Below are 18706 nucleotides of genomic sequence, written 5' to 3' on the forward strand. Positions count from 1 at the left end.
CGTACACGTGAGCTTGGAATCTGGGCTTGGCTTGTGTGTCTTGCTTTGTTTTAGCAACGGGTCGACCCTACGCATGTGTGAATATATTCAGTGGCTAACAACTATATCTAGACATATAAGGGCATTTACGGTAGCGGGGTGGCTTTGTGGCAAGCACGGGTGTGGAGGTGGATCACACCCAATCAACCCTCGGGTTGTCTTCAGCAGTCTACCCCGCCCTGCTACAGAGTTTGATTGACAGGCGAGCATTGACATTGATGTGTACCATGTCAATATCATCGCCGACATTTCGACACAACGTCTAGCAGCACATGTACTGCGCCCTGTTGAGACTGAATACAGGCCAGGTTTGGACATGACGAAAATAGGGGGTAAAACCGTCGACTCTGAAGTTCCACTACCACAAGTACAATGTCGCTACGGAGATGTTCCTCGGTCCCTATCGCCAACGATGGCGCCGCGTCGTCCCCGTCATCGCCGGGGGTTTTCACCAAAGTGTTCCGCCGGTTGAGTTTCCGGAGGAAGTCCTCTTTTGACCGACGGAAAGCTTCCATAAACTCGTACAATCTTGATCACTTGTTTAATGAAGTCGGGAGAAAAATCAGCAATGCGTCACGTGACAGTATCGCAACAATTGAGGTGAGAAAATGGCCCCTTGATTCACCCCTACTCATAGTTTTTTTCTGTTCTCAAGAAAAGACTTTTATTAGTAACCTTAGAGGTTTAAGTTTGTGTCATTTGATCTTTCTTATCTGCCAAAGGTCAGTGTTTTATCAACAAGCCTTCCCTGGATATGGGATTTAGGTTAATGCAAATAACACACGATGTGTTTACCTTGTACAGGTAGCCATACAGGTATGGTGACGGAGGGGCCACATATTCAGAGGTTCAGTATAACGTACACACCTTTCATTAACAGGGTCGTTTCTTGAGTAAACAACATGTCTGCACCTATAAATCTTGTATTCGGGCAACGCTGCATTGCCTTAGTGAAGCACCCATTAGCCTATGTGGTTCGTGAACAGAAGCTCAACGGTTTAAAAGTATTCTCTTTTGAACAAAGGACATGGTAAGAATGTTAATTTCATGGCACTTTCTTGTTTGCGCTCTTAGTAATGTAAATCACTGCAAGAACCTGTCGAAAGTATATATGTGTATACTGATCAGAGGAACTGAAGTAGAATCCAAAGGTCTTTCTTCATAATTGTCTTAAGCTCAGGTCTTTTATTTAGTTTGCGTGGTATTATATGTGAGCACTCCTTCACTTGGTCACCATGGTTACGTCGTATTACGTTTCATCTTTACCTATGTTATTTGTGTTTGATTTTATCGCTTCCATATTGCGGTTTCCAGCTATATAGCTTTCGCTTGTAAATAATCGAGTTTGGACCTGGCAATCCAGTGATTGATATTATGATAACATATGCCACGATATTATGACAAGTGCTCAGCTAAAGCACACACCAATCCTTTAAGACGTATCTTCTGAAGGGCTTAGGTTGGCTGGCATCCGTGCTGACCAGGAACCCCGTGGCTCGCCAGTTAATGTGGCAGCAACTGACATATTGCATCATGGACACCTCGAGCTTTGCATCACAACCCCTTATCCCATCCCCCTTAGCATTTCTCATCGAAATAAGTAATGTTGAAATGTTTATCTTGAATGAGTGAGTGAGTGTGGTTAAATTAGACCACTTTTTGCAATATTCCAGCAATATCCGGCGAGGGACACCAGAAGTGGGCTTCACACATTGTACCTATGTAGGGAATCAAACCCGGGTGTTCAGCGCGACGAGCGAACGCTTTAACCACTAGGCTACCCTCATCTTGAATGAATGAGATAGCCATCCGCTGATCCTGAAACGTTTCATTTCGAATAATAAAGACAAATCGTGATCATTAATGTATATTTTAAGGCAGTAGCAATGTATTTTCATACGTACACTCCGTTACACGAGCCGTCATTAGATACCCGAGCTGGAATCACGTGACCGCTGCAATCTTTAAAGAAATCATCTTAGGCAGGTGTCTTGATACACTATCTCCTAATCGTCGTTAAGCTGGCTATCAATGTCCGTAGGCCAACGTAATGCAAGATACACAGTCAGTCACGACAAACGTAGATGCAGAAATATGTGACAATCTCTAGATGCTTTAAAGGAGGTCTTCCATATCACTGAGTTGGCTTAATTATGCAGGAATGTAGAGGCCATGCGCAGCTGTGTTGTCCGTCCGTATGGTCGCGGAGTGGCTGGCAGTCAGAGCTAGGTATAGCTGTCACTGTCCGGCCACTACTGGTCACTAGCGTCACGTACAGTGTCACGCCTCCTTCAGAACCTTCCACTAAAGTCCGTTGCTGATTTAACACTGGGCAACAGAAACTACTTTAGGCTGCGTATACCGAGTATCGTAGACATGTAGTACCCCTTGTTTACAACAATTTAACTTTCACGGCAGTCAAACTATTAACTTTTCGATGCAGTCAAACCATTTGCCTTGAATGCATTCAAGCAGTATATACAGTCAAACCATTTACCTTCAATGGATTCAAGCAATATATACAGTCAAACCATTTACCTTCAATGGATTCAAACCATTTATACAGTCAAATCATTTACCTTCAATGGATTCAAACAATTTATACAGTCAAACCATTTACATTCAATGGATTCAAACCATTTATACAGTCAAACCATTTACCGTCAATGGATTCAAACCATTCATACAGTCAAAGCATTTACCTTCAATGGATTCAACCCATTAATACAGTCAAAACATTTACCTTCAATGGATTCAACCCATTTATACAGTCAAAACATTTACCTTTTATTATAGTTCACTAAAGTCAGGCCATTTACTTTTCACACAAAGCCATTTAGAAAGTGGTCAAACGTATTCTAGATTACCAGTTGTCCGACTTCCATTTTGTTGAGGATGCGCTGGCTGAGTGGGTTAGATTGCTGACTTTGTGATTAGGTGCCTGACTCTGAGAGTCTGTGTTCGAAGCCCAGATGGGACTCAACTTAACACAAGTACTGGTATCTGTACTTTACATAAAAATGTAATGGGATGTGTGTTCTCAGAAGAGTCGTTGTCATGAAAAGCATGGGTGTGTTGAGTTTATTGCCGTATCTGAGTCTGCCTGTGTCACTGGATCCTGCGTTGTCACACACATTCGTCACTGGTTCCCCCATGATGACACATTCGTCACTGGATCCTACATAGTAACACGGACAAGTGAAACCATGCCTTTAAAGTGCTTGTTACTTTAGTTCATTTTCACTTAGCCCGGACTTTCGAATACAGTTATCTCAGGACAAATACTTTCTAATCTAGTTATTGTCCACATATTTACACATCCAGTAGCGTTAATCTAACTGAATTTATACTCCGCACGGTAGCCTATAAATACGTTCTTTGATTCGCAATTTAATATAATAGCTTAAAGCTAATCTGATGTATCCTTCATTTTACAGTTATATTTGGATCCACATTTGATATTGAAATTTAATGCACATTTTGGAATGATGTTACATTTGAGCATTTATAAAATGATTGACTTGCAAATTCTATCTGAACGAAACAACCTTTGTTCTGAAACTAAATATCAAACTTAACAAATGGGATTTTTGGAATTTGAGTAAAACAAATAGATATAACTTTAATGTTAAATTAAAGAAATGTAAATAGAGTCACATTCTTTGTACAGTGTTGCTAACAGGTTTGACTTTAGGCCTGCTGCTTGAATGTTTTATGTATTCACAGTGTTGTTACGTTATTATGTTGTTGTGCCACCGTTGTTAAATTATTGTTATGTTGTTGCTACAGTGTTGTTTCAGTATTGTTATATTGTTGCGGCACCGTTTTTCAACATTGCTACGTTGGTGATCCAATGTTATTGCAACATTGCTACGTTGGTGATCCAATGTTATTGCAACATTGCTACGTTGGTGATCCAAAGTTATTACAACATTGCTACGTTGGTGATCCAATGTTATTACAACATTGCTACGTTGGTGATCCAATGTTATTGCAACATTGCTACGTTGGTGATCCAATGTTATTACAACATTGCTACGTTGGTGATCCAATGTTACTACAACATTGTTACGTTGGTGATCCAATGTTATTACAACATTGTTACGTTGGTGATCCAATGTTATTACAACATTGCTACGTTGGTGATCCAATGTTATTACAACATTGTTACGTTGGTGATCCAATGTTATTACAACATTGTTACGTTGGTGATCCAATGTTATTACAACATTGCTACGTTGGTGATCCAATGTTATTACAACATTGTTACGTTGGGTGATCCAATGTTATTACAACATTGCTACGTTGGCGACTAACGGGAACAGGTGCTCGGGATCTCTCCATTTTCCGACGTACGTCATGGTTTCCTGACTGCATAAGTTGATGCTCATGATTTTGATCATTAGAGTGTTTTCTCAAGAGGCGAACATTTACAGACCGCCGTTATATAACTGCCTGCGGTGGGGGTAGCCAACTAGGTAAAGCGTTCGCTCGTCAGACCCGGGTTCGACTCCCCACAGTGCGTGAAGCCCATTTCTGATGTCCCCCGCCGTGATATTGCTGGAATATTGCTAAATGCGGCGTAAACTGTACTCACTCACTCATATAGCTGCAATATTGCTAAGTGCGGCGTTAAAACATTATGACTTTACCGTCGTTACATTGTTGAGACGGTCACATTGTTGCTTTCACTCCATGATTTCACTGTTGTTGGGGTCTTGATTCAGCAACCTTGTTGCAGTGTCCTTGTCATTACCTCGCATAGTTATTGCACTGTACTTTCCCTGTTGTAAATCACGTGTGTATAAACCCCAGCTTAAGCATTCTATATTCTTCCGGGTTGTAATGCAAAGTTGTAACGGCGAGGGCAACTGCACATGTCGGAATATCTTTATGGTTGGCCTACCACCATGTTATATAGTTATCAATAGGAAATCAAAATCTCAGTTATCATAAGCGACCTTGCCGGAAGTACTTCCATGTACAACAATGCCGTTGTTTCCCCAGAACGAGGCTCTGTTCCGGGGTTTACTGCGTTGCCTCCTACATCCACTCGGCACCCCTGACTCGGAGATTGGACTCAGGCCGGGGGACCTGGTTGATCACCTCAGACAGGTGAGTCACGACAGAGGGAAGGGGGAAGGGGGCACACAGAGGGGGGTCATGGAGGATCGGGGACCTGGTGGATCATCTGAAGACAGGTGAGTCACGACAGAGGGAGGGGACACACAGAGGGGGTCCTCCGGGGGCCTGGGGGATGATCTGAAGACAGGTAAGTCACGACAGAGGGAGGGACACACAGATGGGGTCCTCCGGGAGCCTGGGGGATGATCTGAAGACAGGTGAGTCACGACAGAGGGAGGGGACACACAGATGGGGTCCTCCGGGAGCCTGGGGATGATCTGAAGACAGGTAAGTCACGGCAGAGGGAGGGACACACTGAGGGGGTCCTCCGGGGCCTGGTGGATCATCTGAAGACAGGTAAGTCACGACAGAGGAGGGGACACACTGAGGGGTCCTTCGGGGTCCTGGGGATGATCTGAAGACAGGTAAGTCACGACAGAGGGAGGGGACACACTGAGGGGTCCTCCGGGGCCTGTTGGATCATCTGAAGACAGGTAAGTCACGACAGGGAGGGAGGGGACACACAGAGGTAAGTCACGACAGAGGGGTCCTCCTGGGGGGTCCTCCGGGGGGCCTGTTGGATCATCTGAAGACAGGTAAGTCACGACAGAGGGAGAGGGGTCCTCCGGGGCAGATGGGGGGTAAGTCCTCCACACAGGGGTCCCTGGGGCCTGGATGATCTGAAGACAGGTAAGTCACGACAGAGGGAGGGACACACAGAGGGGTCCTCCGGGGTCCTGGGGGATGATCTGAAGACAGGTAAGTCACGACAGAGGGAGGGGACACACAGATGGGGTCCTCCGGGGGCCTGGTGGATCATCTGAAGACAGGTAAGTCACGACAGAGGGAGGGGACACACAGATGGGGTCCTCCGGGGGCCTGGGGATCATCTGAAGACAGGTAAGTCACGACAGAGGGAGGGGACACACAGATGGGGTCCTCCGGGGGCCTGGTGGATGATCTGAAGACAGGTAAGTCACGACAGAGGGAGGGGACACACAGATGGGGTCCTCCGGGGTCCTGGGTGGATGATCTGAAGACAGGTAAGTCACGACAGAGGGAGGGGACACACAGATGGGGTCCTCCGGGGGCCTGGGGGATCATCTGAAGACAGGTAAGTCACGACAGAGGGAGAGGACACACAGATGGGGTCCTCCGGGGGCCTGGTGGATCATCTGAAGACAGGTAAGTCACGACAGAGGGAGGGGACACACAGATGGGGTCCTCCGGGGCCTGGTGGATCATCTGAAGACAGACAGGTAAGTCACAGACAGAGGGAGGGACACACAGATGGGGTCCTCGGGGGGGAACTGGGGATGATCTGAAGACAGGTAAGTCACGACAGAGGGAGGGGACACACACAGATGGGGTCCTCCGGGGTCCTGGGAGGGAGGGGATGATCTGAAGACAGGTAAGTCACGACAGAGGGAGAGGGAGGGGCAGAGGGGGGACTGGGAACCTGGGGATCACACAGGTAAGTGAGGACAGGACGGGGCACACTATGGGGTCATGGCGTCACTCAGATCAGATGGGACGTCAGATCAGGTGGATCACATCAGATCGGGGAGGTAGGTCACACCAGATCGAAGACGTAGGTCACACAGATCGAGGAGGTAGGTCATCGGGGAGTGTAGGTCGGGGAGATCGGGGAGTTAGGTCACATCAGATCAGGGAGACGTAGGTCACACCTGATCGAGGAGGTAGGTCACACAGAGGAGGTAGGTCACATCAAATCGAGGAGGTAGGTCACACCAGATCGGGGAGGTAGGGTCAGACCAGATCGGGGAGTTAGGTCAGATCAGATCGGGGACGTAGGTCACACCTGATCGGGGACGTAGGTCACATCAGATCGGGGACGTAGGTCACACCTGATCGAGGAGGTAGGTCACACCAGATCGAGGAGGTAGGTCACATCAGATCGAGGAGGTAGGTCACATCAGATCGGGGAGGTAGGTCACACCAGATCGGGGAGGTAGGTCACATCAGATCGAGGAGGTAGGTCACATCAGATCGGGGAGGTAGGTCACACCAGATCGGGGAAGGTTAGGTCACACCAGATCGGGGAGGTAGGTCACACCAGATCGAGGAGGTAGGTCACACCAGATCGAGGAGGTAGGTCACATCAGATCGAGGAGGTAGGTCACACCTGATCGAGGAGGTAGGTCACATCAGATCGAGGAGGTAGGTCACATCAGATCGGGGATGTAGGTCGCATCAAATAGGGGCCGTAGGTCGCACCACACCGAGGAGTTAGGTCACACCAGATCGGGGACGTGGGTCACATCAGACCGAGGAGGTAGTTCAGACCAGATCTGGGACGAAAGCCTGGAGATATGTGTTATGTCAATATGTACATACATGGTGTCTGAGCGGAATATAGGTCACACATTCCACTGCATTGTAAACATTACAGAGCAGAGATCGAGCCACAGATATAGCTGGTATATCACTGAGACTGGTCTGAATAGGTCCTCACGTTCACATTATTTACGGAAATAACACTCAGTGCTAAAGGGAATATTTGATTAATGCCCACAATAAATTAATCTTTTATATGTTTAAAATGTGGAAATATGAGTTAATTGACTATAACTAAGATTTTCTTAGTTGCCCTATGAGGTGAGGTGTTATGAGTGAGAATATGTCGTCTATGTTTTCCATATTATATTTTGCAGGTGTTTGGAATCGACCAGGACGATCACGAATATTTTATCAGAGAAGAAGCAAAGAATAAGGTGAGGATATTAATAGATCTGAAAAGACATAAAGCCTTCCGTTTCTGTTGCTACATTGGTACATGGTTTTAGTGTCTAATTCAATAACCGTTTTCTTTCAGCCAAAGAAGATTCAAGTATGTGCAACTGTGATAGAAGCACGAGACCTCAGAGTTGCCGACAAACAGCCAAAAGGTGAGTCAACTAACTTCTTTGGGAACACGTCAATAAAAGATTCACGGAACGCTATCACACAGGGTTTTAAACAATATGGATCTGTTGGTTAATGGAACTGATCACCAGCCGGGATGTACTGAAACCATCATGTGTGTTTCCATGGAAACGACCTCCAGTAAGATCATTCATAATCGTTATGGTTTGATTCCATGGACACGAAATTAGATACGGTTTCGGAGAAACATGAACAGGAGAATCAGGCGAAAACGTCACACGTGGGGTCCATTAACACGACCACCTGTAGGGGAATCAGGCGAAACATCACACGTGGGGTCCATTAACACGACCACCTGTAAGGGAATCAGTCAAACTAACACTGGTAGGGTCCATGCATGAAATCTCGAAACAGTAATCAAACGATCTGAGAATGAAGTTTCATGATGTATGCTATGTGTGGGCGGTGACATGCTGCTTCTCGGGTGGGGAAGATGAAGACTGATCATCAAGATATTCTCTTGTAGCGCATGGCGAGTTCAACCCTTACTGTATCCTCACCATTGTAAACCCGACCAAGTCATCCAAGTATTCCCCCAAATCATCCCCCAGGGCGTCCCCTCGGTCGTCCCCGATGGGGAGTCCACTTCCGCTGCGAAAACATCATCAACCACGACCTGGCTCACAGGAACACGGAAATGATGTGCTCCGATCACAGACGGCAAGAGGATTCGCTCAGCCCAAGTGGAATGAAGAGTTTTACTTGTGAGTTCGTTTGATCACCGCTCTACTTCAGAGAATACTAATTAGAGGTTACAAACCACAATAACAAGCCTATACCAAAAGTGTCGCATCGAAGGTCGACATTCATATGTTTATACTCATGTGCTGTTGCATTGGCCTTCTCATGTGCACAGTCAGACTAACGCTTAGCCTCTAAATATATATAATTTTGATGGTAGCAAATAAACCTATTTAGATTAAAAGGAGCCCAGTAGCCCAGGCAGTAGGGAAATAACGTGGTTCAGGGACTGTGAGAGAGACTAGTGGACAGGGGGAGGTCATTGGTCAATGGATACCCGTGAAGATCCGGGTTAGAACTGGACTTCAGCTCCAAATGCTTGTCGTAAGAGGCGACTAACGATATCGGGTGGTCAAGCTCGCTGATTTGGTTGACACATGTCATCGTACCCCAACTGCCTGGGTCGATGCTCATGCTTTGATCACTCGATGGTCTGGTCCAGACTCGATTATTTACAGACCAACGCCATATAGCTGGAATATTGCTGAGTGCGGCGTTAAACAACAAACAAAGAAACATACAACCATTGGTGGAAGATGTCCAGATTCGTCGTGGTTCCTGACTGTATAATTCTGTTTTTTTCAATCGTACACATAAAAAGTCAACTCTTAAGAGCAACCATTCTCAATTACTTGTCTAAAAATAAAGGTCGGCGTTATATGCATGCACTGAATATCAAAGGTGACACAGGGTGTTAGCGATTTTTTTATTATGCCCTGTACGACCTTGGTAAACTCACCGATCTACATAACCTCGTGACTCCATCTTATGGAGCCTGACAGTAAATTCCGATCCCACACTTGAGTACCCTAGTGTGTTTGGGAGATATATTATATATTTTCTATCTCCAGCGAAGCAGTAGTAAGAGTATTGACTTCATATATCAGGAATTAACGTAGGTGGGGAAGTAGTTTAATTTTTCTTTCGTAACCCAGTACTCACTGAAGAGGGAATTCATACTATGGAATATAATGACACCACCCAATGAAATCTGAGTTTATGTCAACCTAATCGTTTGCTCTTGGCAAACTGAACTTTAAATCATCATCGAGCTGAAGTGAATATGTCCACGTCTTGCTTCCAGTCAAACGCCCGCTCATTTGTGTTTGATTGTTAGTGGTAAATGGGAATTAATTCCTAATTGGAATAAACTTCGATATAGCGTTATGTAAATAAATACCCACAAGGCATCAGCGGATGTAGGATGAGTTCAACAAAATATATTACAACCATCAAGTTTAAAAATAGAATTAAAACCAATAATAGTTTACTAAGAGGACTTCAGCACCTCCAGGACTGGAACAGCAACACTCGAGGGAATTCAATGTAGCAAAAGCCGTGGATCATTATTACCCCGTTATGAAAGTGAAAACCTGGACGATGCCTTCTTTTAACATTACACCACTATTTTTCTAGTTTGATTGTTGTTTAACGCCGCACCCAGCACTGTTGCAGCTATATGGCGACGGGTTGTAAATATTCGAGCCTGGACCAGTAAACCCAGTGATCAGCATCATGAGCATCGATCTAGGCAATTGGGTTACGATGACATGTGTCAACCAAATCAGCGAGCCTGACCACCCGATCCCGTTAGTTGCCTCTTACGACAAGTAAGGGTTCATTACACTAAAAATATATGACAACAAAACTTCACATGCCGGGATAGTTTTGGAGTGACTGGCAATGGAATCGTTGTCTATGATGAGACGTGGTCAGTAATGCAATGGTGTCCAAGCAGTTCAGTATCAGGGGTCAATGTCGTGGTCAGTACAGTGCGTGAGTTTAGTTTTACGCCGCTTGTAGCAATATTCCAGCAATATCACGGCGGGGAACACCAGAAATGGGCTTCACACATTGTACCCATGTGTTGGAATCACATTGTACCCATGTGGGGAATCGAACCCGGGTCTTCGGCGCGACGAGCGAACGCTTTAACCACTAGGCTACCCCACCGCCCTCGTGGTCAGTAAGAAAGTATCTAGTAAACCAAGAATCACGGTCTTGTTGACCCAAAGCCTTCCGTGCTTATTTTATGAAAGCAAAATGGAAGACCTTAAGCCATATATCATCAATGCTATCTGTGTAAAGATGCCCTTCTGTAAAAATTCTCACTTTTGTCCTTCAGGGAAATAGAAGACCTCTTCACAGATGAGTTGCACGTGTGCTTCTTCCTTCAAGATGCGGACGTCACACTTCATGAAAGCAAACACCATGACAAGGGTGGTAACTCTCTCAAGAGGTAGGACGACCGTCTTTTGTTTGAATGTTAAACCCAAGCTCCATGATTCTGTTCTAAACCTAAGATACTTTGACATACACATACATGTGTATCTTGTATTGGTCATTTCTATCTCTTCCACAAATTCTGCACATTGCAGCAGTTTGGCCATGTAGGCCAACATCACATGATCATGAGTTCGAATCCAGATTCGCCTGATCCGGGTTTGTCGGCACCATGCCTCTGATTTTGGGTTTCACCAACATGATAAATATCAAAGATTGGCCTCGCTTCTGGTTATCTCCGACATCGGTTCACGCCATCAGAGAATTCGAATACGGTACAAAATTCACTCTTTAAACATTATTATTATCTGTTTCAGCTTCTTCCGCAACGTCTTGGCATCTTCATCAGAGCATGAGAAACATATCCCAGGATGCATCGGGCGGATAGTTGTCCCAGTTCGGGTATGTACATGAACCATGAGGCCCTCTTTGGGTTGCATTCCCGTAGAAATGATTATAAATAACGCAAGGTCAGTTTGTAGAGTTCCAAATACTCAAAAGAAAAGAGAATGACTACATATTGTTCTGATTCATTTACTGATTATATTTTAACGTCAGCAATATTGCAACTGTATGACAGGGCCGAATTAATCGATCCTGGACCAAACAATCTGGTGAATGATTAATTAGGCAGTGATCCAGAAATCTCGTCGATATCTATTGGTTACCACAGATCAACTCTAGTGGTGTTCCGATTAATTGAAATAATCGAAGATTGGTCGCAGTGACTAAACGACCAAGCAATCGATCATGTTTTCTCATAATCGAACACAAACAATTCTAGTAACACTATTTTTCACTAGGTTGGTTTTGTCTGTTACATTTCATAAGCACTACAAGCTCGTTCCAAGTCATGATTGAATTTATCTTAAAGACTCTAAGAAATGTATGATCCTCCATACTAGTCATCCTTTAAAGATGTGAAATTTTGCCAAAAAAACCCCAAAGAACTACATGTTTTTTTCCTTACTTTTTTGTGCATTAACACATTTCATAAATGACGCTAACCAATTATTTTCGATGATTGATCGGTTGTAATGAACCAAGCATCAAGTATGAGATTTTAACCAATTCCCAACACTAATCAACTCTTGATATGCCACACGGTACATTAAAGCTTATAATGGACGTTGTATGTATGAAGATGGCGGTACTATGTCATAAAACTGTGATATTAACATTAACACTCTTTTGCGAGATTCCGAAACTGTCTCTGATGGGTTTTAGAGCACATCAGTTTGTGGCGGTCAGTGTTATTTTACGTTGGTTTTAAGTGGACATTCTATCCCTGAACGACAAGAGGAAAGGATCATAAAACAGCTATATTTTTCGCACAGAATTAGATTTTTCGATATGAGAAACCGGTGTATTCCATGTTCCAGGATATTGCCACCAACAGCGTGGACAGGTGGATGAATGTATATCCAGTGGGGCCGGTCAGCGCCAAGACAAAACCTGTTGGTCAGTGCCGCGTGCGACTGGCCATATCCTACATGCAGGTCAGTTGATCACTGTCAGTATTGTATATTTCATTCAATAATTCAACAATTGATATGTATTGACACCTTACACAGATTGTACTACGTGTGAAAAGTGAAATGCAAATCTTATGATGTATGAATCAACAGGCGAACTAAATTACCTCCCCTGTCTGTTTGTACAGTCAGGTGCGTGTTTCTCCGTCGAAGACTACCACCAGGTGTCGCTCATCCACCACAAACATGCGGTCAAGGTCAACAAGGTGAGACAACGCACGATGTACGCTTGTTCATTATATGCTATGCCTTTTACAAAGGAACTGGTCATACGACTATTGTACAATTATATGCTTAACATATGTACAAACTGTCTGTAAATTTGTTTTAAATAACGAAGAAACAAAAATACCATATCATTGTGAGCAAACAATTGTGCCAGGTGCTGTCAATAAAACTACATTTGTCTTGTCAGATAGCCTTTGAGCACAGTCTCGCCAAGATTGAGCGGAAGATTAAAATAAATATGTTGTAAACACCCTTGTCCCATCAATACACAATGCCATTTAGAAAGCGGTCAAATGTAACATGTTATATTTGGGATTACACTTTCTTAGTAAAATCTAGATTCTAGTTCTTTTGTTGGGTTGAGTCCCATCCGGGATTCAAACCCACACCCTCAGAGTCAAGCACCTAATCGCCAGCACACAAAGTCAGCCGTCTAACCCGCTCAGCCACCACTTCAGCAAGAGATATATGTCAATGCCATTCCAGTACTTTCATTGTGATATTCTTAATATGATAGATTCATCGACATTTCATTACAAGGAAGAGTATCTGGCGGAATATTTCACTTCTTTTTTCTGTTCCAGGATTGTACCGACTCTGCGTTATTGCTGTCTCCACAAAGTCGACGAATTCTCGACACATTTGCCATTGGGAATAGGATATCAAAGCTCTCCCAGTCCATCCTGTAGGTACTTGTTTCGAGTGTGTGACTGAGTGTTTTACGTCGCTGCAATATTCCAGCAAAGATAGTATCACAAAACGAATAAACCAGATTGTATCACAGAATAAACCAGATACTATCACAGAAGTGTTCAAATATGGAATGCCAGCCAATAGATATCACAGAAGTGTTCAATCATATGGAATGACAGCCGATTCCAGATAGTCAAATGACACTAATGTGTCATCAGACAACACAGGTGTCACTATACTGTATATTCTGATGACGTATCAGTACGTGTAAACAGATGGCAGTGTCAGGGTTGTTCAAAGTAGAATCGTGTGACTTGCATCTGACAGTGTTGTGTAAAGTACAATTGTGTGTGTTGTATCTGCAGGGATCTGACAGTGTTGTATAAAGTACAATTGTATATGTTGTATCTGCAGCGATCTGTCGGTGTTGTTCACAGTACAATTGTATGCGTTGCATCTGCAGGGATCTGACAGTGTTATATAAAGTACAATTGTATGTCTTGTATCTGACAGTGTTGTATAAAGTACAATTGTATGTGTTGTATCTACAGGGATCTGACAGTGTTGTGTAAAGTACAATTGTGTGTGTTGTATCTGCAGGGATCTGACAGTGTTATATAAAGTACAATTGTGTTGTATGTACAATTGTATGTGCAGGGATCTGACAGTGTTGTATAAAGTACAATTGTATGCGTTGTATCTGCAGGGATCTGACAGTGTTGTGTAAAGTACAATTGTGTGTGTTGTATCTGCAGGGATCTGACAGTGTTGTGTAAAGTACAATTGTGTGTGTTGTATCTGCACTGAGGGTTCTGACAGTGTTGTTGTAAAGTATCAATTGTGTGTTGTGTGTGTTGTATCTGCAGGGATCTGACAGTGTTGTGTAAAGTACAATTGTATGTGTTGTATCTGCAGGGATCTGACAGTGTTGTATAAAGTACAATTGTGTGTGTTGTATCTGCAGGGATCTGACAGTGTTGTGTAAAGTACAATTGTGTGTGTTGTATCTGCAGGGATCTGACAGTGTTGTGTAAAGTACAATTGTGTGTGTTGTATCTGCAGGGATCTGACAGTGTTGTGTAAAGTACAATTGTATGCGTTGTATCTGCAGGGATCTGACAGTGTTGTGTAAAGTACAATTGTGCGTTGTATCTGCAGGGATCTGACGGTGCTGCTGGAGCTGGTGGCGTCCCCGGACAAGGAGATCCAGTGTCTGTCGGACACGGTGCTGCACAAGTCGCTGGAGGAGGTGGAAATGACGTGGCTGGCGATGCAGGCATGCGGGCAGGAGCTCACACAGAGGATGCCGTTGTCAGACTCCGAGGTAGTGGAGCGCACGTTCCGAAGTCAGCCCACTCTAATAAGCGACAGTGGGACAAATTGTGTCACAAAACCAAATTGTATTACAATTATAAAACAAACGGAGGTCTGAAATCACATGATACATTAAATCGGTAGTATTAAATCGGACGATATGTTGAATAGACCAATGGACGTACATGTCACCCTTTGAGAGGTCTGTGGAAGTATTGCTGCTAAAAGCAGATCTACATATATGACTATAATCGTTTGCTACTCCAATGTAAAAGGGGTAAATGGAAATCAACAAAAACACGAACCGGTACAAGCTTTATTCAAACTTGTTGGATGTCAGTCAAACAGTCATCTAATACTCCACTGGAGTGTGTGAGTATGGTTTTACGCCGCTTTTAGCAATATTCCAGCAATATCACGGACACCAGAAGTTGACTTGACACAATGTACCATGTGGGGAATCGAATCGGGTCTTCGGCTTGCCTAGTAAGCTACCCCCAACCCTAAACCTCTGGCAAAGCGGTCAGCATCACTTTTAAACATTGTCAACAATGTTGGAAGTATCATCGTAAGACAGTGATGTATTACGATACGACGGCTAGTGATAGCAGCAGGATATAATTAAAAATGGACTCCAATAAACTGTTGCCAAGGAACAGTTACAAAACATGTCAATAGATAATCGATTTTTGTGTTTTATGTGCAAAGAAAAGAAATATACAATGTTTTAAAATAGACATTATATACGGAATCATATGGTAAATTATGTTCAGTTTTTAGGTGATGGCAGCAGACAGATAGTTGACATATTGCGTGCTTGCATACACATGGCTGCGTGTTAGTTAAATCTTGTTACAACCATTGCTACACAGCTCCACAACTGGTTTCCGGCAAATTAGGTTTTATGACGTCTGTTATGTTTTCGTTCAAATCCAATCTCAAGTTTATACTTTCTTTTGCCGGCATATACTGTTACAGATATGCCATTCATGAGTGAAGGTATGTATAGAAAAATTAGTCGAATAGTTCGTACGAACTCACTGTGAGTGATGTTTCAGATCAGCCTGTACCGCACCGGCACCCGGAACTACATCAGCTCCCTGACCAGCAAGCTGCATGAACTACCCAGCCTCTTCCCGCCGTCAGCAGAGAGTCTTATCACACTCAAAGGCTCTCTGGGGTAAGCATCTGTTGTTCTGGGGTTGGTGGGTGGTGGGGTGTTTTCTGGGGGTGATGATGTTTTGTGGTTTGGATGGGTAGTGGTTGAGTGGATAATGGTGGTTGCGTGAGTGGTAGATAGTATATGTGGTGGTTTAGATGTGTGGTAGTGGTTAGGGTGGGTGGTGGTTGGTGCGTGGTGTGGATTCCGGTTGGTGAGTGGATGGGTAGGTGGTGGTTGGTGAGTACTGTGGTGAGTAGGATGGGTGAGTACACTGAGTAGAGTGGGTGGTGTTTGGTGAGTGGTGAGGAATCTGATTGGTGAGTAGTGTTGAGTAGCGTGGTGAGTAGGATGGGTGAGTACACTGAGTCGAGTGGATGGGTGGTGTTGGTGAGTTATGTGGTGAGTAGGATGGGTGAGTACACTGAGTAGAGTTCGAGGGATGGGTGTTGGTGAGTTATGTGGTGAGTAGGGTGGGTTGTGGTTGCTGAGTCGGGTGGTTGGCGAGGAGCCTGGTGAGTAGGATGGGTGGTTGGGTGAATGATTAATGTGTAGTAGATAGAATAATGTTTCGACTGGGTTTTTTTTATGGGTCGGTGACAATCAACAGTCGGCTATACAACATTTTCCGTGTTTACATTCTGGCTGTAAAACAACTGTCTTTGTTCCAGCCTAGCCATACATCTGCTCGAGCTAGATCTCTGGGACTCGTCCTCTTCAACACAAAACGAACTTGCAGATAAACTGTTCCAAAAATTACAGGTAATGAATGTTTTCTTTCCGATGCACGAATGGTTTTGTAACACGGGTAATTACTGATGCAGGCGGTGTAGTCACCTAAGGACCCTAAATACTATAAGCAGGGTTGCTTCCCTTTGGTGTAGCAGAACACGATGAACATTTGTCATATTTCTCGGTTTCACATCACTGTCTTTGTTGGTGGGTTAGCACACTGTTGTAAACGTCTGAAACGTTCATTACTCCGGGCACGCCTCCCGCATTAAGTTAACAGGCCCTCGTGTAACTGGAAAACTGGTTAAATCAGGTAAAACAAAATCACCAATTCAAGATCATATATGTCAGTACTGTCGCTGGGTGACACAGTGTAAGGTCAGATCTATTGCGCCAACCAAGTGCAATGCTTTAAACTGCGTATCAACGTATATCCATGTGTATCTCAAGTTATCTGCTGTTTTCCAGTCAGACATTGACCTTTGGATGACAGAGAAACTCCAGGAGGTCTACTCGCACAAAAAGGTGAAGGACTCTGTGATACCGGAAGTGATATCCCTGACCGAGACCACCAAGGCTTTAGCCTCTCATTGCAGTCCCCTGGGGTCATCACCAAGTTCTACGGCTCCCTGGGGGTCAAGTACTACAGGGTTGTTGCATTCAGAACAGAGAGAAAGGTAGGTTTGACAGAAAGTGTTTTCGTGATGAAATAAGCCAAAAAGAGTTACTTCCCTTGTCACATTAACCCGAAAAGACTAAAACAAATCATGTGTTTAAGTGACCATTTGCAAACGCGCGGATCCGGTGTGCGTGCGTGCGTGCGTGCGTGCGTGCCTCTTTTGTCCTGAAAGTATATTAAATTACCCGTGAACGGGTGAAAATGAAGTGTGTACAACCCCTCCCCTTCTTCTCAAGAGTGCGCACGCACACACACACACACGAGCGCGCGCACCACCTCCCTTTAAAAAGCTGCATCCGCCCCTGATTTGGTCCTCTTCATCTGAAGTGAGTAGACTCAAATGGTCGTTTTGTTGAGTTCATGACACACAAACAGGATATACACGTGTGCGGGCGTGCCTGTGTGCTTGTGCGTGTGTGTATGCGTGAGTGTGGAGAGAGAGAGAGAGACTGTAGCCGAGAGAAGATCAGAACGGGGTATTGTAGTTTGAGCATATCAGAGAGATTATGTTGATGTCAGGAACTGTCTGTATATTGGCAGTTGTCAACAGCTGCGCGAGAGTTGATGTTGGAAATGGACAAGTACATGGTGCGGTATCACAACTTCCCCGTCAACATCGCGCAGAGCAGCCGGCACTCCCTGGGACTGTACTTCGCCATCAGGAAGTTCTTCCTTCTCATCAGGGAGGGTCTCACAGACAGGTGATACACCATGCACAACTCTGATACATGTATATCATACACAACACTGACAGGTGATACACCATGCACAATGCTGATACATGTATATCATACACAACACTGACAGATGATACACCATGCACAACGCTGATAATGTATCATACAGGTGATACACCATGCACACTGACACACCATGCACAACTCTGATACATGTATATCATACACAACACTGACAGATGATACACCATGCACAACTCTGATACATGTATATCATACACAACACTGACAGATGATACACCATGCACAACTCTGATACATGTATATCATACACAACACAGACAGGTGATACACCATGCACAACTCTGATACATGTATATCATACACAACACTGACAGGTGATACACCATGCACAACTCTGATACATGTATATCATACACAACACTGACAGGTGATGATACACCATGCACAACTGATACTGATACATGTATATCATACACAACACTGACAGGTGATACACCATGCACAACGCTGATACATGTATCATCATACAACA

General features: G+C 44.3%; 1 protein-coding gene across 1 annotated transcript in view; it reads left to right on the top strand.

Annotated features, from left to right (window-relative positions):
• The first annotated feature begins 303 nt into the window (after positions 1–303).
• Positions 304–18706, top strand: part of LOC124276989 (protein unc-13 homolog D-like) — a 29049-nt gene continuing 10646 nt past the window's right edge. Inside the window, 16 exon segments of the mRNA XM_046712642.1 lie at positions 304–639; positions 5047–5154; positions 7839–7898; positions 8000–8072; positions 8576–8813; positions 10976–11089; positions 11451–11535; positions 12516–12632; positions 12797–12874; positions 13481–13581; positions 14748–14913; positions 15962–16083; positions 16734–16824; positions 17263–17383; positions 17386–17471; positions 18014–18174. Coding sequence (XP_046568598.1) covers positions 412–639; positions 5047–5154; positions 7839–7898; positions 8000–8072; positions 8576–8813; positions 10976–11089; positions 11451–11535; positions 12516–12632; positions 12797–12874; positions 13481–13581; positions 14748–14913; positions 15962–16083; positions 16734–16824; positions 17263–17383; positions 17386–17471; positions 18014–18174 — 1949 coding nt within the window. The 5' untranslated portion in view covers positions 304–411.

This window comes from Haliotis rubra, unplaced genomic scaffold, assembly GCF_003918875.1.
Source record: "Haliotis rubra isolate DU_JTF1 unplaced genomic scaffold, ASM391887v1 Scf216, whole genome shotgun sequence".
In the NCBI taxonomy this organism is placed as follows: Eukaryota; Metazoa; Mollusca; class Gastropoda; order Lepetellida; family Haliotidae; genus Haliotis; species Haliotis rubra.